General features: G+C 35.4%; 1 protein-coding gene across 1 annotated transcript in view; it reads left to right on the forward strand.

Moving 5' to 3' along the window:
* Nucleotides 1-26,588, forward strand: part of LOC149781960 (caspase-2-like) — a 119,294-nt gene that overhangs the window by 85,984 nt on the left and 6,722 nt on the right. Inside the window, exons 5-7 of the mRNA XM_089936142.1 lie at nt 1,552-1,771; nt 14,214-14,378; nt 16,244-16,353. Of these exons, the coding sequence (XP_089792268.1) occupies nt 1,552-1,771; nt 14,214-14,378; nt 16,244-16,353 (495 nt within the window). The remainder of the gene's footprint in view (nt 1-1,551; nt 1,772-14,213; nt 14,379-16,243; nt 16,354-26,588) is intronic.

Below are 26,588 nucleotides of genomic sequence, written 5' to 3' on the forward strand. Positions count from 1 at the left end.
TGTTTCTATTTTAAATGTTTCATACCATATGAGTATATGAAAGAAAAATGCAAACACAGAAAATTCATTTAAGAAAATGTATTTACTTGAGCTGTTTGGTCTTGGCACTTTACTCAAAATAAACACCTGCTATGTGCATATCAACTTTTATACTTATAGTAAGTGGTATACTTATATTAGGTGGCTTATTTATAAGTTGTATATGTATATAAAGTGAAATTTGAACAGTAAGGGTCAGACTATTAGAAAATCATAAATTGAAAACATTCAGACCATGAGTGATTTTGGACAGAAAGAAGAAAGCTCAGCATTAAGATTATTTTAAGATTTTACAAAATTATTGTGAGGATTTGGTTGCCATGGCAGTAAACAATGTCATCCCTTGCATGCTGATAAAAGCCATACCCAGTACCCATCCAGTGTTTACTAGCACCTTGAAAGAAACATATTATTGTACAAGAATTAAACTCACAAGGGATGCTAAATTACTGACTTAATTCTGTACAAATTAAACAGTTTAGCATCTAGAATGATAACAGTAGAGGGCTAAAAGATGTACATGTACTAGTTTTCTTTGGATCTGAGTTATCAAATATAGATTGTGACCCCGTTATAACACGGTAGTTGGGAGCCATAGAACCCGACCATGTTATAGACTGAACCATGTTATAAGTAACCAGGTCAGTTACCTGAAGAAGATTATACATGTACCCCAAAAAATGGGCGGGGGGTAGGTAATAAATGTGGGCGGTAAAATATGTGCTTCATTGGCACAGTTACCATCTTAAATTGATGCATATTAAATGAGAAATACGCCTGTATGGAAACAGAGAAGGCATATATAATATTTTACTTTATTTAGAGAACCATGGATTGTTACATACATGTTGTTGTTGTTGTTCTAGGGTTTAACGCCTTTTTCAGCACAAGATAGGACCAGACAAATAGTATGCTGTAAGAGATAATGTATTAGTATACTGTAATAGTATACTGTACGAGATAATGTATTAGTATGCTGTAAGAGATGATGTATTAATATACTGTAATAGTATGTTGTTGTTGTTGTAGGGTTTAAAGCCATTTTTCAGCACACGATAGGCTATACATGGCAGCCAGTATTAATGGTGGAGGAAGAGCCCTGGAAAACCCAGGGAAGAACCATCGACCCACGAGAAGCTACTGGCAGGCTTTACCACATACCTACGCTAGCAGAGCCTTGGACTCAAACCCATGCAGACAGAGTTGAGATGGCAGTGATCCGGAACGGTGAGCGCTTGAGACCACTCAGCCACTCAGGGCCCCGTTACATATATGTGTATGCTGTTTATATATACATGTTTAATGTATAGCATGAATAGAGTATCAACACAGTGTACTCACCTGCGAATCTCATCACATACATTGAATCCACAATACAAGCAATTCCATCAAAAATATGCACACATTGAGATTTAAAACATTCAATAACACACACACACACACACACACACACACACACATATATATATATATATATACAGAGTTGTGAAATGTGATTGTTCATTTTTTCAGGACATCAGAAATGCACTTGAAAAGGAGAAAATGGATCCATATCATAAAACAGCGGACTGCTTCATCCTGACAATTCTTAGTCATGGGACTGAGGCTGGAATCTATGGTGTTGATGGAGATGTTGTGTCTGTGGAAGCCATTACTGGGTTTTTTAGATCCAATTCATGTCCAAACCTGGCAAAAAAACCCAAGATCTTCTTCATACAAGCATGTCAAGGAGGTACTGAACAAAGAATTAATTGACTTGAGAACTAGTATATAATTATTGTGGGGTGCATGTCCCATATGTTTGCTGAGAGTGTATAATTATTGCGGCATGCATGTCCCATATGTTTGCTCAGAGTGTAGTCATTATAGTGTACAGGTTTTTATTGCTTATGTATGTGTGTTCTGCAATGATGCATATTGTTGGAGACATAGAGTTGAAGATCTTTAGTCACTGCAAAAATTAATTTGTATTATGCAGTTCATTTTTGTTATTAATTGATAATATTCTGGAGAGGTCTTGCTCTTTTCTAAATTCTAAGCCAAAAATAGCATTCCCCAGAAGTTCTGACTTAATGTGTTTTGCCTATTCTACAGACTGGTATCCTATAAAAATATTTGTATTTTAGATGTGTGATATTGGTCATGTGCTGTGTTTCAATTCCCCCAGTCATGAGTATTGATCAGTTTTAGAGGGTGTGTGTTCATGGCTTCATTAGAGTTCGACAGTATAGGCTATGGGCATTTTTTGCTAGTAGTGCACAAAACACGCAATTCATGGCCCTCTCAGATATGAAAGACGTGTCCACATGAAGCAATTTCAAAATAATCTCTAACAGTTTTGTATGTCTCCATGTCCGACATCTTCCTGGTTTGAATTCAGTCCAGTAACTTGATTGTATAGATGTACATCTGACTAACAGACACTAAAGCCATTTTAGAAAAAAGGCCACACCAAATGGAGTCTGAATTAAGTATGATGCAATTATCAGCTAAAGCATTTGGTTTCCTATATGTGACATTGTGTCATCAAATTTATAGCTTTATGCCATTAGTGTTATTATACCAGAGGGAGGTAACTGTGTGGATTATATGGCTACAACTGTCATGTTTCATATTTAACACTGTTATAAATGATAACCATTCTCACTATGTTGTTGTTGTTGTGGGGTTTATCGCCATTTTTCAGCACACGATAGGCTATACATGGCGGCCAGCATTAATGGTGGAGGAAGAACCCAGGAAAACCCTGGAAAGAACCACCTATCCACGTGAAGCTACTGGCGATCTTTCTCACATAACCACATTGGCTGAATCTGAGACTCGAACTGCCACAGACAGAGGTGAGATGGCAGTGATCCATAATGCAGAGTGCTTTAGACCACTCGACCACTTGGCACCTCTACTCTCACTATATAAAAATATATGTCTTTACAAGGCATGTTGCACAGACATGCTGGCAACATGTTTGCAGAAATTCACCCAAATTAGAATAAATCGAAGTGATACTGTCAAATGGAAATTGTCTTCAGATGCTTGCCTCTGTGTGATCCATCATCAGAATCAAATGAAATGAGCATTGGGTAATAAAGTCAGTAGCATGGGCGACAACCATGGTGAGATTTTTGTAGATGTAAAATCAGTATTGGTCTCATACAGGATAAGCATAGGCAACAACCATGGTGAGATTTTTGTAGATGTAAAAATCAGTAATGGTCTCATACAGGATAAAAATGGTACTGAAATCCAGGTTTGTTTTCAAAAAATGCTAGCACTCTAGAGATATACATGTACTTATTTATATACTGATTCTTATTTATGTGTCATGAAATATTGTGGCTGAGATTTCTAGTCAAAACAATTTTTTCAAAGGAAATATAACATTAGCAATGAGAATGATAGCAAGAAGCTGACAGACACAAGAGTAAAGCACACAGAGTAAATTTAATTCACTGTAAAAGTGGTAGAAACTTTTATAACTTTCTCTGCATTAAATCTGACTAACCTCACAAGCAGGCAACGATAAACTTCTAATTTTGCTGTGAATTAAATGCTGTATAACCCTTCATTTGAACGTGGGGAACATGCAGATCATCAATGACGCAAGTGAGGAAATGATTTCTGATCTTAAATTATTTACATTCAGTATCAAAAACTACTTTGGGTGAAATTGTTTAAAAGTGAAAGTCATATTTGTATTATAGAAGAATAGAAACTATGCAAAGTACTGGCCTGTCAAATCCTTACCTGGTCTTTTTTAAAAATATCATGTGTGTCTCTTGATCCACATCCCTGAATTGTAGACTGAACCTTGTTCATGCAAGACTAACTTGCAATGAGTGAGCAACAGTTTGAAATCTGTCAGTCATTATATTATGAAGTATTTGAAAAGATTTCAGGTGGTGTTTCTTAACATGGGATAGAGAAAAATAAAATTATTACATGGTGATATTTCTCAGAGCTTGTCCAAATTGTTGGATTTACTTTTGTAAGCAATTTCTATTAATTTTGATTGTTTCACATTTGCAGCAGAAAAGCAATCAGTTTTTATTGCTTAGTGATATAAACGGAAAGAAATTGTCACCATTTCTTCTTCAGATATATAACCTGATCATGCCGGTAATACGATTAGAAATACTACAACTGCCATGCAAATCCAACCCTCCCAAGCTTCTTTTTGCAACAAATGTGCTCCAAGACATTTACGTAGCTATGTTTAAGTCAGACAAGAGTGATCGAGCATTAGATAAAGGGATTGACACTAGTTACTTCAGTAACTACTTCCACTTAGGCTAGGAAGCACACTCTTTCAAGAGACTTCACAAAACCAGTTTACCTCTTGTGGTTTTTCTTGATTAGAGTCAATCAAAGGAGATTTCTCACCCAGGGAAGTATTCTCAAGCTATATTTCTGTCTATTCTTACTCTACTCTATGATAAATGAAGAATTCAAAAAATTTATTTGACTTCCTTCATCCTACACTATATTTGTTAACACATTTTTAATTATCTATCCTAGCATCTATAGTACTTACAAGTTCATCTCAGTAATCAACATGGCATATTATCTCAAGTAATTGTCTAGTAATTATCTCAAGTAATTGTCAAGTAATTATCTCAAGTAATTGTCTAGTATACATGCTGTAAGGTCACTCATGTAATTATTTTCAACATATGTTTTTGTCATTACTATCCTTGATGGATATCATCTGCATATTCCATTGTTTTTGCTCTCTGTAGTATAGGTCTCATCAAAATGGGTAGGACAGAGTTAAAAGATTATAAGCATTTTAAAGCTGTCAAATGATTACCATGTTACCTGTCTCAGTTGTATGGGGTGCAAGTCAGGTCATACCTGACATATGATGTAGCCATCTTGGTTACTAAGGTGATCATACCTGCCAACCCTCCATAAGGTGTTGGGAGGTTTTTGAGACTCAAAAAGTGCCAAGGATGGTCAGAGCACTTGAATCTAAAAGGCATCTTTGGAAAATGAGACTGTACAGGATTTGCACAGTACCTTGAAAAGTACTTGAATTTTTATTCATCCTTGAAAAGTACTTGATAATCATTTTTACCTGGAAAAGTACTTGAAAATAAGCCTCAGTCCTTGAAAAATATAAAATTAATCGACAAATGAATGTGCGAAAGTTTCTTTTCATACCATTATGTCATATAATTGAAATAAAAAGCTGTTTGCTATTGGGTGGTTTACAACACATGATCAATCAGATATTTATAACTGGGCATTGTCCTGATTGTAGAGAGCATTAAAAAGTGAATGAATCTTTTCCAACAATCATTCTTCTTTGTTGATTTATTTTCTGCTGCAGCAGTACATCTTAGTACTTTAAATCATGGTGAATCAGCTGTTCAAATTCTCGAAACAAAGATAATGAAAAATGTACACAAAAATGGTCACAAATTGGTCTTATCGTACATCAAAGCTTCTGATTTTCGGCATATGCTCTAACATTTGGAAGTTTGCTGAAAGTCTATTTTTTACTTTTTTGGAATCGCGACTAAACTTTGGGGGTTAATTATGATTGTATGTCTTTTAACAGACGGGCAGCTTTCTACACAATGTACTTACATCTCTGTGTAAATGTACCTGTACAATTCTGATGAGTGATCACACGACAGCTGGTATTTATGAAAAAATCAGACGTGGTGACACACAACATGCTTTCATGGCAGATGATGTTAAGATGCCACGTGAATGCATGATATCATGCATCAAAGTTATTCCAGAAATTGATTTTGTCCACTGCAGACAACTTCAGGTACACATAAACTATACAAATCACTATATACAAGGTTGGCCGATGTGTTTTCATGAAGTGTGTCGGAGAGAGAATGTGGGCTTCAGCAATCTCGGTAAACTCCAATCGCTACCGAATATTCAGGAGGCTGCATTCACACCTGCCAAAGGATAAACACGTGTATGTGGCATTGAGAATATGGAAGATTTTTCTGGGTATTTTTTTGTGAGAGTTTACACATTTCACTTGGAGCAAAAAAATTGGTTTCAGAAACAAAAATACAAGACCTGGTAATTAATTTCCCATATACTTGAGAGTGAAATAATGGTGGATTATACCTCCATCATGAAACATTCTACAAATTTTGCCTTTACCAAATAACAGGTGAATTTTCATCCAACAATGACCTATTGCAGAAAAATGGGAATAATTTTACACTGAAGCTACAAATAAAAACAAACTAATGATTTTTGTAGAAAGCATGCATGTGAGATTTTGTCTGTGGCAATCAGGTTAATTCCTTATACAACTGGTAGCTTTTATACTGAACCAATAATGCCACCAGCCCCTCTTTTTACATTCATTTTTGACAGCAAAGAGCTAGTTTGAATATTTTCCTGTGACCAGGCAGCTAAAAGAATCAGTGTGTGTCTTATGCATGAATAAAGTTCACTAATACTATAACAAATTAGCATATTTTTCATCACCCTTCAGCCATCTCAATATTTAGATATTTACCTCTGTAGCAGACATACATAAATATGTGTGCCAAGTCAGCTGTTTATTTGCAGCCTAAGTTATGCATTTGTTCTCCAATGCTAGTCTAACTGTGTCAGGCAGTCACCAAACAAGCCAACCCATTTTCAAGCCTAACTCAGAGTAAATCTAAACCGCATTACAGATTTAGCCTCTGTGTAAATTCTTAAATGCTAGGCTTGTGATAATTAGATTCATGCCTTTTACCTTCAAAATTAAGGAGGTGTCAAAAAACGAAACTAGCCAGTGAGACCTTAATTTTAAAACAAATAGAGAAAGAATGAGACTTTTCTTGACCACCATATGCCTGTAACCTGTATAGACTGTAAACAGTCCTACATAGTTTAATGTATCCTGGGGCAGTTTATGCAGCTGATTATCATACAAGCAGTTAAAACATAGGGTTCAACAACCACCATTTCATCAATTACCTAATTTTTATTCCTTGTCCTGTTGCTTTCTTTAATGCCATCCCAGCAGCAGTTCCAACAGCACCTAACATGGCCACTTTTGCAACAGCTGGAGCTGCAGCAGCTATTAACGCTGGTATAGCCACAAGAAGTTGAAATATACCGCCTCTTTAATGGTACCCACAGAAAGATTAAGTCTAACACCGATTTTTGATTGTTTGGTACTATTGAAATGCTTGAGTTGACATTCGGTCAGTGATAGTTTATTTTCACCACTTGTGATCTGATCTCGCTTTAGTGATATTTTCATTCCACAGTTCTTTGCTGAATTTGATTGAAGCTGTTTAATCTGACCAGGAGTCAGACTGACACTAACATGATGATATAACATTATAATATCATGAGCGATTCAATTACACTGGAGCAACAATAACTCGCATTCGTCCACCAGCACCTTCGAGTAACATTGATTTGTCACTGAGTATAACAGTGATTACTCTGTAATTAACACCAGCACCTGGATTCACACGAGCTCGAAAATGAATGTCAACAACAGGCTGTCTACTTAAATCAAGATGTTCCAAAGAGAAGTAATAGATTGGATACCGATTCATAAAATCTATGTGTGATATTTGCAAACCAGTATCTATTTTGATCATGTCCCATAAATGTCATCAAATGATGATATACACGTGCTACATGATTATTTTCAAAATTCAGTAATATATGGTTCTTGATGTCCATTTATTTTTAATAAAACCTCACTAACTCCAAGATCATCAAATATCATATGACTATGATTCTGTGAGTTTAATCACTCAGAATTCTGAAAAGCAATAAAGATATGTCTTGGTGCAGAAACACCTTGCTGGGATGCTATATGCCATGTAAACAAATTATTAATGTTGCTATGAACACTGTCCATGGTTACTGTTAACCATGACAACAATGATTTACCGCCTGAATCCATAAAAGAAAGTAATCATTGTTCTTCAGCAATTGATGGAGTCATTATTGGCATCCACAATGAAAGTTTTGTCATCATTACTTTACCAGCATCAGTTCCTGCTCACCAGATAGCATCATTATCATCGCCCTATCTGACAAGCACAACCATGTGTTTAGCCCCAAAGATAACTTTTCTAACATTTCTACAAAATCCAAAGATGTGGGATAGTGGAATTGCGCATGAAAATCTTCTACAATCACCTTTCAACGCAAATCAAAGTTTTGCAAATCCTGCATTAAAATCCAGGTTAGAAGAAATAATCATAGTTTCTACATCAGCATTTGCATTTCGAGCAAAGTTTTTGGGTCATACTATTATAAATTGATTTTGACCAGGGTTGTTAGAATTATCTTTGGCGAACATCATTGTCGGACCAGCTGATCATGTATAATCATCAGAGTATCTTGCTAAACCTATTATTGTTGTGGCAACATCAATCTCTTTCTGAATTGTTTCAGTATTTTTCCTATCAATCATATACATAGCACTGTCAAACAGCACCATAATACCATTATTGACAAAACCGATCCTATAATTAGCATCGTATACAGTATCATCTGTTTTTATAATTTCACCTTCTACCTCAATAAAAGCCTCAGTTGTTAGAAAGTATCTACTTGTATCTTGAACTTGTAATTCAATTCATCCATGCTGATTTGGTTGTCGTGCATCATAAGAATGAAATTGATAATTACGTACCGATTCATCTTTAAGGACTGGTGCGTCCAAATCGAATGCTGGATCAGATACACGCTTAAACATCTTATTATATTTATTATCGTCTAAAATGAAGCAGACCTCCCAAAATAAAACTTGTATTAATTTTTTTCTCTTTCTTTGGTATGGATATTCCTGCTTCACCAGTCATATCTGTTAGTTTTTGATTTGCGGCTTGATTTATTATTTTACTGACATTTGCAGGCATCACTTCAGTGCTGGGTAATTTTACTGTTTGTGGTTTTTATCGTATTAATGATGCTAGTCTATCCTTGATTGCCAAGAACGCTTCTCTGGCAACATCACCAGTCACACCAGGAATATTTTCACAAATAACTCGATAGATTTCATTCCTAATTGTTTTGCATTTGGTGTTTTTTTGGTGCTATTCTGTTAAGTAAACTTTGAACAACATCACCGAGCCCATCACTGTAAATCGCTTCGTAAGTTGGCAGTCACAAATTTATCACCCTGACCATTACAAGTCCACATTGAGAATTATGTACGATCATCTTATTTATTATTTATTTATCTAATCACTGTGATAATCATCAACAATTTCATCGATAAGAGACTAATAAACATTGATGTCCATGATACTGCCTGTAAATAATCTTGACAAATATCAGCCGCTTCATTAATAATTCCTGGAGAATTATTTCCAGCACGTTTCCCTCCAATGAGGATTTCTAGTCATTCTACATCAGAAAGAACATTGTTAGGACAAGCAATAAGACCACTTCCCTTTGGTGTAGTCAGGGAAGAAAAACTACTTCCAAGAATCATTGTCAGGATCTCTTTCCTTACTTAGTGAAAAACGCAATTTCTCCTGCCATCTAATTTCTCTAAATCTCATTTTTTTCTTCTCTCTGTTTCTTTCCTTATTTTTTTGCTTCATTTCTTTTTCTCTGTTTTGTTTCTTCTCTAGACTTTTCAAGTTCCACCTTCATCTCTTTTGCTGCACTGAAGAAAATTGTTGTCGTTCTATTTGTTGCTGTGGTGGAGGAAGTTGATATGAAGGCTTTTGCATGGGGAAATGCAGCAGAAGAGGTTTTTGTTTCAGTACCACATTATAAAGTCCTTGTACTTCTTTAACAAGACTTGTATATCTTAAATCATCATATCTGGCTTGTTTTTGGTTGCTAAATAAGATTATCATCATTTAGATTTTCATAACCGGTTTAAAAATACTAGATTTAATAAACATACTAATTAATATTTTTTCAGGTAATTTTTCTTCTTTAGTATTTTTAAGTTCTTCAATAAAATCATCTCTGAATTTATTAATCAATTCAATATTTTCTTTTCTTACTTTAGGTTCAGGTGCAAGTTCTTTTTTCACATTGGCTATTTCAGTACAAACTTTACCAATACCTTTAAGTATTTCTTCATCTACAGGGGGAGGTTGTGCTGCAGTTATCTCAGTTGAAAGATCTTGTAAAATCTGTTTTGTTTGTTTAGTTCTTTTTGCTTTCTTTTTCAGTTTGCTTAGCGGTTTGTCTTACTGATGGAAGAAGACCTTCAGTAGCCTCTGCAGCTCTTTCAGTAACTTTTGTAACAGGTCTAAATAACTGTTCTGTGCCTTCTGCAAATTTCACCTGAGATTCTTGATGTTCTTGTAGTTTTTGTCTAACAAAGTTACAGACGGGAAGAAATTTTTTGATTGCTTCTAATCTTTCTCGAGCTGATCTTGCTGTATAAGACTCCATAGCTGGTGCCATTATTGATATAACAATGATTTAATTACAGAAGCAGAGGGAGTACAACCCCAATGAAGCATCACGGTGGGTAAACACACACGCATACTTTCTAAAAAAAACACTAATGACAACAACAAAGTAACAAGACAAACTAACTCAATTAGGGAAACTCTTGGTTAGTTAGAGGCTTTGGTTTGGCATTATTGACCTTGTATTTTCATTTTCATAGGAAGCCTTATTTTCCCAAAAATGACACTCCAGCAAAAGGTCTGTTCACTTCCTCTGCTGCTCCATTGTCTTTGTGTTTAGCTCTGTCAAGCAGGGGGGCCCCGAGTGGCTGAGTGGTCTAAAGCGCTCTCTGTTATGGATTACTGCCATCTCACCTTTGTCTGTGCTGGTTCGAGTCTCGCATTCAGCCAATGTGGGTATGTGAGAAAGCTTGCCAGTAGCTTCTCGTGGGTCGGTGGTTCTTTCCGGGGTTTTCCTGGGTTCTTCCTCCACCATTAATTCTGGCCACCATGTATAGCCTATCGTGTGCTGAAAAATGGCGTTAAACCACACAACAACAACAACAACTGTCACAAGCAGGAGTTATAAATTTTGGATTTTCTTTGCTTACTTCACAGATGGTATTTTCCCATAAAAAAAATAAATCACACTTTCACACCATTACAACTACAAAAATATTCATGTCTTGCATTTTATTTAACCATTGAAATCTGACTTCAATGAAATATTACTGCAGATCATGATGAGACCAATAATATTGAATAAAGATGGCTTAAGTGTTATTAACTTTTGTTTTATAACACACATCTTTCTGATTTACATAACTTAAAACAAATTGGTTTGTTCCATTACCTATGCATATTAATCTAATGGTCTTTTTTATGTTATAGGTGTTGTCTGATGTTGTAAAGCGCTTAGAGCTTCTAAAGATTAGGTGCTATACAAAGTCCTCATTATTATTATTATTATTATTGTTATTACCCACAGCAGTGCTCAACACAAAATCACCCTTACTATTGTCAGTCAATTTAATAATATGTGCAATGTTATTTGTTTGTTTCCGACTGTCTTTATTTTTTGTTTGTCTTTATGAAAGCCAACAGTATGGACTGTCATGTGCTGATAGTTTGTCTTTATGAAAGCCAACAGTATAGGCTGTCATGTGCTGATAGTTTGTCTTTATGAAAGCCAACAGTATAGGCTGTCATGTGCTGATAGTTTGTCTTTATGAAAGCCAACAGTATAGGCTGTCATGTGCTGATAGTTTGTCTTTATGAAAGCCAACAGTATAGACTGTCATGTGCTGATAGTTTGTCTTTATGAAAGCCAACAGTATGGACTGTCATGTGCTGATAGTTTGTCTTTATGAAAGCCAACAGTATGGACTGTCATGTGCTGATAGTTTGTCTTTATGAAAGCCAACAGTATGGACTGTCATGTGCTGATAGTTTGTCTTTATGAAAGCCAACAGTATGGACTGTCATGTGCTGATAGTTTGTCTGTATGAAAGCCAACAGTATAGACTGTCATGTGCTGATAGTTTGTCTTTATGAAAGCCAACAGTATGGACTGTCATGTGCTGATAGTTTGTCTTTATGAAAGCCAACAGTATAGACTGTCATGTACTGATAGTTTTCCACAAGCATTACACACAACTTGACCTCTTGGCCACATGACTTCAGTTGAGTTGTTCAGTGGAGAAAATGTTCCCCACAAACTATATCCAGACATATTTTGGTTCAAACTCTAGCCCGTATGTTTATGTATATTAGATGACCAGGATTTGGGCCATCTCTGGGAGATAGGATTTAATTCCCTCCACTTTTTTCCAATATTTGTGCAAACTCTAGTCCAAAGCTCTCATTAGATATAAAACTGGTTCATGTATATTAGAGGACCAGAGTTTGGGCCTTCTCAGGGTTAACTTATTAAGGCCTGGTGCTGCTGTACTGGAGAGAGACTGGTAATTACTTTCTCCCCAAGCCATGGTATAGATATACATATTCTCTGCTGCTCATTCCAAGAGCAGATTAGGAACTACAGCAAAATCATATTCTTTCATTACAAATTACTTGTAAATATTTTATTGTGTTGATAATGTCACTCTTATCTTTTATTACTTATTGCCATATCAAAATTAAAAGGCTTCCTTTTGTGGCATATAATCTATAAATAAGAAATACATAAATGTGTACTTACAGAATTTAGGTAACTAGTGTCATCCACTTTAATAATTCCAAAGCACAAACAGGAAATTATAATTGTTATAAATGTTTTGCAGATTTTTTAAAACTATATTCATCCCCAAGATGGATAGATCCCAGTTATTGCATTGCCTTGTGGTGAGGTTCAAAGCAGTCAAAGCAATGATTTATTCCACATGTTGAATATTTGACTTTGTTTCTCTCTTCACTTTTGTCTTAGAACACTGATGATGCCTACTCCATCAACCTGTCTTTTTCTCCTCAATTCTCTAAATGTACCCCAAAACTGCTGTGCTAATTTGATCTGAAAATCTAGCATGATTCACATTCTTCTTTTCCTTTGTTAACCCAACTTCTGATGGTTTGGGCTCAACTTCATCATGATGAATGCATTTGCAATTGAAAAATTTGAACCAAAACAGATAGAGCCACTGCTTCCTGCTTGTGCAGTATGCAAGGAGCTGTATTCAGATTAGATCTGCTGTATCCACTCCACTCATGTGGTCATTGATTACATCTGCTGTATCCACTCCACTCATGTTGTCATTGATCACATCTTCTGTATCCACTCCACTCATGTTGTCATTGATTACATCTGCTGTATCCACTCCACTCATGTTGTCATTGATTAGATCTGCTGTATCCATTCCACTCATGTGGTCATTGATTACATCTGCTGTATCCACTCCACTCATGTTGTCATTGATTAGACCTGCTGTATCCATTCCACTCATGTGGTCATTGATTACATCTGCTGTATCCACTCCACTCATGTTGTCATTGATTAGATCTGCTGTATCCACTCCACTCATGTGGTCATTGATTAGATCTGCTGTATCCACTCCACTCATGTGGTCATTGTAAAGTGTCACAAATTGAAGGATATGGCACTTGAACAATTCTCTCATCACACTGCTTTCTGGGTATCAAATTGTGAATATTAGCTGGATAATCACCTGTTGAAAATAAATGCACCAGTCTTTTGTCTTTCCATGCCACTGCCACTTTGCTGACCTTTTTGCATTATTTTCATTTGTCCCTGGTTTCTTGCATGATTCCTTTGGATAATGTCCCAATTTTATGCTGTTTTTCCCTATTATTTTTTAAAAAGTAGCCTTACATTATCCCTACCTTTTTCACAAAGGGTTGCTGAAAAGATGAAAAATTCTACCTGGTTGAGGAGATTACTGGATGTCGGCATCTGGTTTTGGAAAATTCACTAGCATTTCTTTTAACCTCCAGCATTTTTCTTCAGGGTTTATACCATGTGTGCTTGATGAACATCCAATTTGATCTAGTGTAACAAAATGCATAGTGATGTAAAATTTTCTTTGTAGATGACAGACCATATATATATCCAGTTATTATATCATCATTAATTAATCCTTAAGGATGTTCCAGTAAAATATACATTAGACCCATGGTGGCACTTTTTATTTTTTTCGAGTAGTCGCCCAAACAAGCAGGTTAGATCTTGTATCATTTTATGAACCCTCTGACTAATCGGAGTACCCTAACATATATTATTTAAAAAGTGTCTTCCCAAGGTGCCATGTATGTTTAACTGGAATGGTTCCAACTGTTTCTTGGTTTCTTTCTTTGCATTACAAGAGGGCAAAGATTCAGGAGGAGCAGCAAGCACTGGACGAGATACTTCAGATGTCCTGGACAGCATGAAGGGTATGAGCTTAAATCAACCTGATGCAAAAACAGAATCAAGTGAGGCTAAAATTGCGACAAATCGGGACATATTGACTGCCTTCGCTACACATCCAGGTATGTGATGTAGTCAGAGTTATCTCTTCAGTATATTCTGTGTTTATAAACATTAGAAAATAACCTCCACCAAGATAATGTAATTAAAAGAATAAAACCAAGATGTAATTCATCTCTTCTCAGGATTCAGAATTTATAGAATATCGAGATCACAATTTTTCTTAGCTCAGACATTTGTTAGCATACAAGGGAAGGTTTTGAGACTGAAAGATATGCACTACTGCAATGTTCAGATTCTGTCCAGAGTATTTTAAGGAACATTTGAACTATTGATAGAATGCAGAAGATGAGTTGAAAGGCTGTGCCCTACTGCAGTGTTCAGATTTTGTCTTGAGTGTTCCAAAAACATTTTGAACTGTTGTTCAGACACGAGGAAAATGTCTGAGATAGTGTCTTACTGTACAGTTGAACATCTGACTAGAGTGTTCCAACAAAAATTTGAACTATTGTTTGAACACGAGGAAAGAATTTGAGACCATATGTCTAAAGTATTGAAGCAAGCAATTGAAGTTTTGTAAGAACTAAAGGTGGAGTTTGAGACCAAAGGTAAAGTCCCAAGGATTAGATTCTTTTTAAAGTGTTCCAATAAACAATTGAACTTAGTGAGCCTGGTGTGAATGTTGTTCTTGCATAACAAATTACCCAAAAAGATATTTATGAAATACTTATAGCAAAAAAGTCCCTCAAAACAAGACCCAAAAATGGGACTTTGCTCATTTGGCTTGTATAGTAATAATATTTTATATTTATCAAGTTGGACATTTTATTAGTAGGTGTTCTTTATCTTTATTGTTCTGCAAGTTGCACTCCTGTGCAGTACTCTCCAGTAAATTAAGTATAAACAGGAAGAGTGCGAAAAAGGTGATCCACAATTGTGATGCTACAATTTACTGTAATAACAGGTTATGTGACAAGTGGCACTTTATTCATTATACTGTACAAAAACATTGGAAGCTATATTCAGAAATAATGATTGCATAATGAACATTTTTAGAATATAAAGTTATATGTAAATCATAAAGAAAAATGCCAAATTTTGTGGCCAATTACCAATACATGTATAATACTCTTTAATATAATCTTGGTGTTATTTAAATGCTGAGTTTTTATATTTTATCCTTAATTAAGATAACATGAAAGAGAAGTTTATGAATATTTACCTATGGAAACTCAAAATCTATACTACAAGTCATATATTCTTCCAACAATGGATTATTGTTCAAATGTATTGGGAAACTGCTAAATCTGAGCTTGACAGGATTTATAAACTTCAGAAATGAGCAGCATACGTAATTTTAGATGCATCTATTGATCATCCCTCAAAAGCATTATTTACAGAACTCAAATGATTCACAATATATGACAGGATAGATTTTCACAAGGCATTTCTTTTATATAAATGTCTACATGGAACTGCACCAGAGTATCTTCAGGACTTATTCAGGCCTTTTTCAAAACAATACCAGTTGAGATCAATATAACATGGAAACCTTCTACCACCAAAACCAAGAACAGAACAATTTAAAAAAAAGCTTACAATACTCTGGTACAGTTTATGTGGAACAAGCTTTCACTACATGTAAAATCTGCTGAAAATAATAGAGTATTTAAGAAGAGATATCATGAGCATGTATGTGCTTATAATAGATAATGGAATTTAGTATTTTAATAGTAATTTTGGTAATTATTGCTATCTTCAATGTGCATATCAATGTGCATTGTTATATTCTCCTTAGAAGGCCTGGGAGAATTGTTCTTGACTAATGAGTCACCCTCTATAAATAAAGCATTATTATTATTATTATTATTGTTATTATTATTATTATTATTATTATTATTAATATTTAACACTCTTGTACATGTAGGTTTCATTTCACTGCGGAATAAAAAATATGGCACCTGGTTTATTCAAGCTGTGATATGGGTGTTTCAAAGATACGCTCATAAGGAAGAATTATCCAGTCTCTTGAAAATGGTCAGTAAAGTTATGTAACAACAGGATAACAGGCATACACATTAAAATAAATCTATGAAAAATAAGTGTATGTATGTGTGTGTGTTAAGAAAACAGACACACAGAACACTCTTTTGATAATTATTCTGTTTCTTGGTAAGTAATATATATATATATATATATATATATATATATATATATATATATATATATATATATATATATATATATATATACAGTAATACCTCAAACATTCACAAGGTTAGGTTCCAGAACCAGTCGCGGATCAGGAGGAATCGCGAATGTTTGGTACGAATCACTCAAAATGCTAATAATTGCTTATTTCTAGGGTTTAAACCCTAAATATGACCCAAATCATGCTCCCAAAGCACTTTAATTTCATTCAAAAGTTAGCTTAATACATTACCCTTAAAAAGAGAAATAAATGGTTGACGTAAAAATAGAGTACAGTATCGCCTAATGAGTATTTGCCACACTAGTGCATTTACAGTACGGTACATGTATACTAATATTACCCCTATACTAATTCATTGGCTGCCGTTTTCTTTTGCACTCACAGTAAGGTAAAACCAAGTAACGAATGGGACTGTAAACTTAATGACTGATGTTTTCTTTGTCATTGTCAGGAAGGTAAACTAGGTAAATTTCATATGTCACAGAAGTCATATAACAAAGGTACAATTGAATAAAATAAAGAAAACATGTACGTAGAGGGTACCAATGAAAATTTCGCGAATCCGTGAATTTGCGAATCCAGAAACGCGAATGCACGAGGTATTACTGTATATATGCATTTACACATATGTATATATGTTCAAGTATCTATATTCTGTTGTCTTTCTTGCTTGTTTTTTGTCTTTCCTGTCTTCAATGGATTATCTTTATGCAAATGTTTATAATTGGTTGAGAAGTCGTACTATTGGCACCTTACAATTTTCATAGATTGCATGTTTGCTAGAAACCATTAATTTAAAAACCTAACAAAATATGATCCAGAGGTCTCGCTAGGATTTTAAAACTAGGAGTCCAGGACTACCATTTTGGTAAAAATAGGAGTCCCACCATCAAAAGTTGCAGTCCCTTCTTTCCCACAGAATCAACACAGACGTGATTGCATCTATTTTTAGATGGAGAGGTTTTCATAATGTAATCACTCACTTTAATATAGCTTCATTACAACAGTCCATTGACAGAATTGCAAATTTATGGTTTATTTATTTGTCTACATCCTTGTAGTAATTTTAGACAATGGTTAAATAGTATTTGATTTGCTGTTTTTTCCCCGTATTTTTGCAAATACGTGTCAAGTCGGAAAACAGCTTAGACCTTAAAGCGCATCTCATGAATTCCACAACATAGCATTGTCCCATACATTTCTGGCCTACATAATTTGCATTTTAAAGTTAAATCTTTAATAAAATAATACCTTGGCTTTGCTTTCAATGATATGTCTATTTTTCTGAAAATATTCACCCGATGATTTACGAAAACAGACAATCTAATAAACTGGTACATCCCAGACTTAGCAAAGTCCGCCATTATTTCCATTAGGCCTACTGGTTCACTTACAGTTTCAAACTAATTTTATGACGAAATAGTGTATAAAAGGCAGTTAATAAATATATATCCAGATCACCGATTCTGATCTTAAAATACATGTTTGTATATTTTATCATCAAAGGATATCATGCAGGAAATTGATAGTTGCTACCTTATTCTGAAAAGGGTTAATGGTTAATCAGCTATCAAAACATATGCTTGTGAATGGGCAATAGTTTGTTTGTCAACGTAATTGATATCAAAACTAGGCCTAGCTACTGATGTATTGATGAATACATTTCGCTACAACACTAGAACTAACCGGGCTAAGGCGAGGGGCATTTTAAAAAAGTATGGTCGGTCAATGTACCTCTTAAATAGCTCTTGTTTGTCCATCAGAGTAATATTGAATTTTGTCAATCCAAGTAAGGACTTATTCCAAGCACTAAGCTAGGCATCACACACTTTCTTACACTTAGCTACTGTCCTATCCGAACTATCAATTCTAGCAGCTTTAGCACTCTTCTGGATCTCATTACAATCTTTGTAAGTTTGCTGTTTAACCCAAAAATACTTATCCAAATTTACAAATGGCATTTTGTCTGAGTCTCAACATGTCTTGATTCTGGTGCACTACTTATTCCAATACATTCAGAAATGAACACAATAACGAAAACTAAAGGTGTTTATTTGATGTACTTTTATAAATGACAACATGTACATCTCTGGGTCTTTCTGCCGCTGAATTCAATTGCTGTGAATATCGGTACATTTTACCACCCAGCCGCCAGTCAAAGCCTTTGAACTTGCCACCCACCTATTGCATCATGTTTTTTTTTTATGTACTCTTATAATGGCAACATGTATGTACATCAAAGGGTCTTTCAGTCACTGAATTCTGTCATTGTAAATATCAGCACAGCTAATTGATCAACACATTTTCCCACAAAGCAGGTGGCTGAAGCAGGACTGGCAAGTCTTTGAAATTTGCCTCAAACCTATTACATGCGTACAGATGACTCCCGCCTCAGGGATTTTCTGCGTCCTAGATCAAAAATTGGCATCCAAATACACGTAATTAAGCGTTTCCGAGATCTCTGTGATCTTTATGTGGACACTTTGCCACTACTTCAATCCATGAATCAGGGTTGGACAAGTGTACTTGCCTGACAAACAGGACTCAAACTCAAACTTGAGATTGCCAAGTGCAATAAATCATCACAAAATTGAAAGAGACAGACAGACAGACAGACAGGTATTGTTGAGTTCCTAATGCCTTTTCTTCTGATAAATGAGATTCATTTGACAGATTCTGGGCAGTTTGGTTACAATAAAATTAATCCACCCATTTTGTAATCTAATACATTAAAATCTGATAATGGTCACATCACCTTTGCTTTTGGCTTACTGAGGTTTTGATCTTGAGACTTTTTAATTTATCAATTTAAAGCATAAAACTGCAAAAAACTGGATGAAAATTATTCAGTTCTTTTGAATATTTTGCATTTCCAAAGAAACCAATTGTATCTCAATAAACACCAATGTATGCATTTTCATTTGAAGTGATGGCCATTCCAATGATAATCCCACAGCATTAAATTGGAACCGTCTTGCTCTTGGTGATCATGACTGACTTCTCCAAAATGCAAGCTGTTAGATGAGTCCATTTTAAAAATAAGGTGATTCCTATAGCAAAGATTTGATATAATTTAATTGCCTAATTTAAACATTTGTTAACTTGCATTATTCATAAAAAAGCCCATTCCATGCAGAGCAGGCTTTATGCAGGTCTTGTTTAGGAAAGTACAAATTAGGCCATGTCTGCGGCTTTGTATCATGCTGAGTATTCCACTGGGCATTTAGTTTTCATTTCCTTCAACTCCACTAAATCCTGAAAATATAATGACAGTGTTTTAATGTGATTAGCTCCACAGGCTCAAGACCAGAAAAGCTATTGTGATGGGCCCATGTCCCTTTATCCATGAGCAAATCCTCATAAATTACTTGGAGGAAAGTCATGAAGCTTAGCATTCTGTTCTATCCTGAGGTCTAGTTGGTCCTAAAAGACAAATAGTCCCCCTCCAAAATTCAGTATGGCTGCCTTGGTGGTGAGCATGAAAATCTTGTTATTGCTACTTCTTCATGGTAATCATGCCTATCTTATCTGTATGCATGCTGTGATGCTGGATGAGTCATTTTGTTATATGAGATGACTGCTATAGGAAAGATCCAGTTACCTCTCAAAAGTGGAGTTGCTGGATGAGTCCATTTTGTTATATGAGATGGCTGCTATAGGAAAGATCCAATTACCTCTCAAAAGTAAAGTTGCTGGATGAGTCCATTTTGTTATATGAGATGACTGCTATGGAAAAGATCCAATTACCTCTCTAAGGTGAAGTTGCTGGATGAGTCCATTTTGTTATATGAGATGACTACTATAGGAAAGATCCAATTACCTCTCTAAGGTGAAATTGGCCTTACAGTCTGAAACTGTTCCCTTCGGCATGCAAAAGCTGCTTCATTAGAAAACATGAGAGTTTTCTACCGTCAACAAATGTCAAAGTTACTCAGATTCTTATGGGGCAGGATTAATATATTAGCAAAGCCAATAACTTTGAATCAAAATTAATTCAATTCTTGTCATGGAAGGTTACTTTGAAAATTGAAAATACTTAAAAATTTGAATAATTTTGATCCATTCTTTTAGCAATATCTTGCTTGAATTTAATTTAGATATCAGAACACAAATTTTACAAATTTAAAAGAATTATTTTATAAAGGCTTTACAAATTGTATAGAAGTCCACTTGCCCAGGGCAAGCTGACAGGAAAATTGAACTTGTGCTTTTGAGAGCATGGCCAAAAAATATAACAAGTACCGTTAAAACATTAGGTAAAATAAAATATAGGATGGTTTAAAGAAATTGCATTATTTATTTAACGGATCAAGAATTTGTTTTGTTTTTACCTTTATCAAGTACCAAATTTAAGACTGTCCCAGGATTGGGCAAATGGATTAGCATAGCCCTGTGTGTAGAAACTGTGAAGGTTGTTTATGGAAGTGTCTAAACTCTCTCCTAGACTTGAGATATATATTTTTGAGGATTTAAATTAAGATGCCTCTATTCACTGAGTACAAAATTAGGTGACTCCATCAAGAGCCCTCTGAAGAAATTCAACTTAGCCATGCAGAAGTCACTCCTCATATTGCATGTGAATATCACAGTCTGTGGTTATACATGGACCAGCATCACAATGCTGACATGGATCTGCAAATTCCCCAACAAGACTTTTGTATGTTGTATCCGATTCATTATTTCACACTGGAATGACTGGAGTTGTTCAGACAGTACATTGTTGACATGTATTTTCATGCTTCAGACAGTCCATTGTTGACATGTATTTTCATGCTCGTGTCAGCAATGCTGGTCTTGGATATTGATCCTATGCTGTGATGCTTTCTGACAAAACACTATTGTTAGTGGTTGAAAAAGGGAGATTGATGCACCTGTGGAAAATTCATAATTAAACCTGTTACATATTTTAGATATATAATGTCCTATCATGATTTGAAGTTCAGCTTTACTCAAAATCAACTTGCAAAAATAAAAAATGCAATAAAAAATAATCATGGGGTCATACTAAAACTTTTTTCGGCAAAATTAACCAGAAATGTGTGGTTGACCCAAACACAGCTCACCTGACTTAATATGGCAAAACATAATAACACCTCAGTGACATTAAAATTATCCAAGTTGGAGATTACACAAATGAAAAGACTGAATATTTCCATTCCTTGCAGTGATTCCAGCATTGTTGGAAGCAGTGGCTCCAGCAGTTGCAATAGCTGCGGCATTAGAGTATATCAGAACTGCATCAGGAATAGCTTTGAAAAAGGTGGTTGGTGGACACATAAAAAAATGGATGATGCCTTTGATTGCCAGGCACAAGCCATGGAATACCCTTGGGTAAAGGTCATTGATTAGCCAGTCACAGAAGATTGCACCATTGTGGTGTTTATCAATGATACCATGCACATGTGAACCTTGCATTGTCAGTCTGGATTCAACAACAGGTCCTGGCACTCAATGGGTTGCACATGTGGTAACACTTCAACATAGATTGTATTTTGACTCATATGTTCTTTCACCGCCAGTTCAAGTTGTTATTATTTATCCCATGACACTGGTTGACAAACCATTGTATTCAAATACCAATACAAACTCAGTTGGATGGTCCCATATGCAGTCATCTTGTCATTGAAGCATTACATGCACTGTAGCATTGACCGACCCTGCAAACACTTACTGATTTCACATTAAAGTACATGTGATATTATACAACAATGTCTATTGACATTTATGGACGTTATTCTGCTCATTGATACAGTGCTGATGTAAATCTGAGCCTATTTGCTACTAAAGCGAATTGGAATGAGTTTGCCATCAAGGTTGTTTGCATCAATCCAGATGGCCTTGTGATTTTTGATGATCATTTTTGAACATTTAATGTTGACATTCAAGATATTATTATCAAGTTGAAAAGAGACTTTGTGGTAAAAAATCTGGTTGAGCTCACTGACAGCGATGAAATCAGGGACAGCGGCTTGTAGGTTGCGTTTTTCAAAAACTATGTTGATACAGTTAACATTCCAACAAGACGAAATTGCTCAGATACTCACACCACCATGCATAGTAACTTCACGGAACTCAGTTGCAGGAATCAGAGAAGGAGAGGAAAACACTAACTTACCAAACCTTAGCTTATGGTCAGTTTAATTTTTCTTAATGAAAATGGCTTTGATAGATCTAAACATCACTTCTTAAAAGTGCACAGGTCTGGATCATAATTGTTTGTCTCAACTGGGTGTAAATGTGGGTGGGGTACAAAGGTAATGTTGATAAATAATCAGTGACATCTTGGATTTCTGTCACCTATATCACATATTGACAAATCTGGACATGTTGAAGATTTTTTTCACAAATGCAGTTCGGTTCAAAGCACAGGTACTTAACCATCTTTGGCATTTGTGTTTAAGATTAGATCTTATCATTATTATATATGTAATGGAATCTGATTATGGTGATGTAATATCCAACATTTACTGACAGGGTCTTGGATCAGCTGGCAGCGGATGTTAACAACAATAGCAATATTCTTCCAATGGTCTATGAATATCTAATTCAGAGTGGGGTTACCAAACCTTCATATGAATAGCTATGTAATTTTGTTAAGGATCAAGTATAAATTACCATTTGGATGCTCCACAACCAACTTGAAGCCAGTTTAGAATCATCGCATGTGCATTTAAAAATGCCAGATCACTAACTGCAGCAACGGATGCAAACACACTGCAGGATTGTTTCAATAATGGTGAAGTGGCATTCACCAATGTATTCACCCCAGTTTCATTCACTATCAGATATTTTAGACCAATATTGACTCAACTGAGGAATGAAAAATCTTGATCGTTATTCAACTAGGATGCACTTGTTTGGGTAACAGTCTTTGTGCAAAGACGATCGTTACTTATCAAAGTGTTGGCATAATTGGTGTTTTTATATGAGATGGGCACTAAACCAACAGAATGCACAATCACTGAAGATGTGAGTGTTCATGGGGAAGAGGTTTTTTATATCTGCATGACATTAGTGCCAGTAAAAATGAATCATTGGTTAGAATTGTGTTTGCACATTCCATGTGCCCATGATGATAAGACTGGACAAGCTCTGCCTGTCATGCAATTAAAATATGCGATTGTATTATTAATAGATGAACTGTGATGGACCTTCAGTCTTATTGACCTGAAAAAATAATCAATGCAGAATAACAGCTGAAAATGAAATTACCAAAAGAACTGTGTAGGTCATAAAATAGATATGTGCATTTAGTTACATATGTTATTAGTATTCTTGCTGCAGCATCAGCTGTTGATCTTAGTGTGACTAGAATCATGACATCAATCAATGTTGGTGCACTAATCAGTAATGTTGTTGGAGCTATATCAATAGTAAAATGGTGTCTCTGGTGGTGCAATCAAATTAATTTTGATGCGACTACATTCCTGAGTACACATCTATTTCAAATTGCTTGCAGATGAACAGAGTAGTGTCAATACAATCCATAAATTATACTTTATATACTATATATGGCAATCTTGGATAAAATAATCAGTGCAGCTGAGTTTGAGACTGTGCTGGCAGAAATGGAAAATCACAGACAATTACAAGTACAAATGTGAAACTGCTTGGATTTAAGGAAAGAAAAAGTCCAATAAAAAACAATCTTCATCCATCGTGTGTATATTGATCATTACCATAGACTGCAAGATTGTTGTCATTTCTATAATCACTGCAGACTTGAGTAAGTAGTACAAAAGACCAATGTTTTGCACCACTGGCCCTCTTTGCAGACATTTCCATCCGGATGAGACTCTACCCACCAAAGACTGAATTGATTGAATCACATGGGTACCTGCATGTATGTGGTCAAATTAAAAGTGAACAACAGACAATGCTTACATAGGGGTTAAATTGTTATGGTGGGTAGAAACAAATCTGCAAAATGGGCCAGTGGTGCAAAACCCCCAGTTTCATACTACTAGTTACCATCTCAATATTGGTCACCATCTTGTTATTTCTACTGCTTTTACATTAACATTCCTTTTTTTCCGTGTTTTGACTGAAAGACTCTTGATGGTCCTAAATGAACATAAAGTTCATCTAACTTCCAGCATGGTTAACATGTTGGCCATTTTTAAAATCTTGTTTTTGCAAATTGTTCTGAAGGGCAGGCTTGTCATATCCACATGGAGTCTTCATGAAAGACTTCTGATCATATTTTGTTGGTCCTAAAAAACCCATATATGACCTCCCAGTATGGCTGCTACAGTAATTATTAACTATGACTATTCCACTTGATTGAATGATCATATCAACATAGAGTTTTCAATTAAAGACGTTTGTACCCCATGTTCCATATGGGGGTGCTCACCAATTAATTTGAACTTTTGAGAGAGTGACATAGGTAAGGTGAAGTTGTTTGCATTTGTAAGATGCACAATGGAGATAATGTTGCCATACCTCTATGTTACTTTTATGTAATGTGGCTGACATTTCTTTGGATACTGTACTTGTGGAAATTGTACATGATCTAAGCACACGGTACAACAAAATGGATGCTCCCCTGTGCTTGACAAATTAACCAGAATTAATCAAAAGTACACTAACTTTAGCAATTATTAAAATAGGGAAAACGAATTTTGCTGAAGTAGAAAATAGCATTTACTGAAAGTGCAATGAACCAAGTGCAAAATATCTGGAAAGTAAAAAAAAGTTATCGGCTCTTTTTTCTACAATTTACCTCTGAAGTCCAGGAAGTGAAAATGACCATGCGGAGCTAGCAGTTTTTTTAAACGAGCACATCTTAAGTGAGCCCAAGCTGTATACTCTAAAACCCATAGTACACCCATCAATCATATATCATAATAAAGGGAATTAAAAGTTCTTTTAACAGCACCTAAGATATACAAAGTCTTTATTATATAGCCAGTATAACCAGTGAAGAAATCATGGGAAATTCTTTTTCCTTAAAATTCTAACCCTATGCAAAATACGAATCTGTGTGTGACAAAAAAATGATGTCATACAATTATTAAGTTGATTTGCTCATATAAGCATACAGAAAATGTCAGAAAATTCATATCTGAATTAAAAAATTATTTTTTTTTGGATCATTTAATAGACTTACAGACCAAAAATAATTGGTAGACTAAGGATTGTCAGTTATCATCACCACACAGATATATAATCACAACCACACAGACAGTAAATTAAAATATTGCACAAAGTTTCTGGCTTGAAAACCCATTGGACAGTGGAATACAGTTTTAATTAGATTCAGTCGTTTTTGCTATCAATAGTTCAGTAGTAGGTTTGAAGCAAATGCTGTTGTTGTTGTTGTTTTAGGGTTTAACGCCATTTTTCAGCACAAGACAGGCTATACATGGCGGCCAGTATTAATGGTGGAGGAAGAACCCGGGAAACCCCCGGAAAGAACCACCGACCCACGAGAAGCTACCGGCAAGCTTTCTCACATATCCACATTGGCCGAGCCCGAGACTCGAACCCATGCAGACAGTGGTGAGATGGCAGTGTTCCGTGACGGAGAGCACTTTAGACCACTTGGCCACTCGGGGCCCCTGAAGCAAATGCTAGTGTCATTTTGTTTATCATTGCACTCATTAGAGACTGGATGGTACTATTGTTCAAACATCCCCAAAGATCTGGTTGAATTTTTTCAGCATAGAAAACTATCTTTCTGCATTTGCATTGGGAGTGTCAAACATGCTGGTCTGAAAAATGGCTTGTTGATGATTGTTTAAACATGTTAGTTTCTCTATAGATTGAGCTCTGCATTCATTCATCCTCCCAATGCTGGATGGTGTTGCTATGTCAACAAATATTGCACACTCCAGAATGACTTACGTTGAAATAGTGTTTGGTATTAGCAGTAAGAATAAAATGCTCCACTTGCCATTGTGTATCACAAAGTCAAACTGTGTCAACTTAAGAGTTCTGACATTTGGTTTTGAAAGACTTTGTTAGCTTCAAATAAGGCTCATCCTTCACTGAAACAGCTGCATTTTGACATTTTGCATTAAAAACTTAATGACACTAGTAAACTATTTCAGCTACT

This window comes from Sinohyriopsis cumingii, chromosome 15 (assembly GCF_028554795.1).
Source record: "Sinohyriopsis cumingii isolate HCF-2022 chromosome 15, ASM2855479v2, whole genome shotgun sequence".
Classification (NCBI taxonomy): domain Eukaryota; kingdom Metazoa; phylum Mollusca; class Bivalvia; order Unionida; family Unionidae; genus Sinohyriopsis; species Sinohyriopsis cumingii.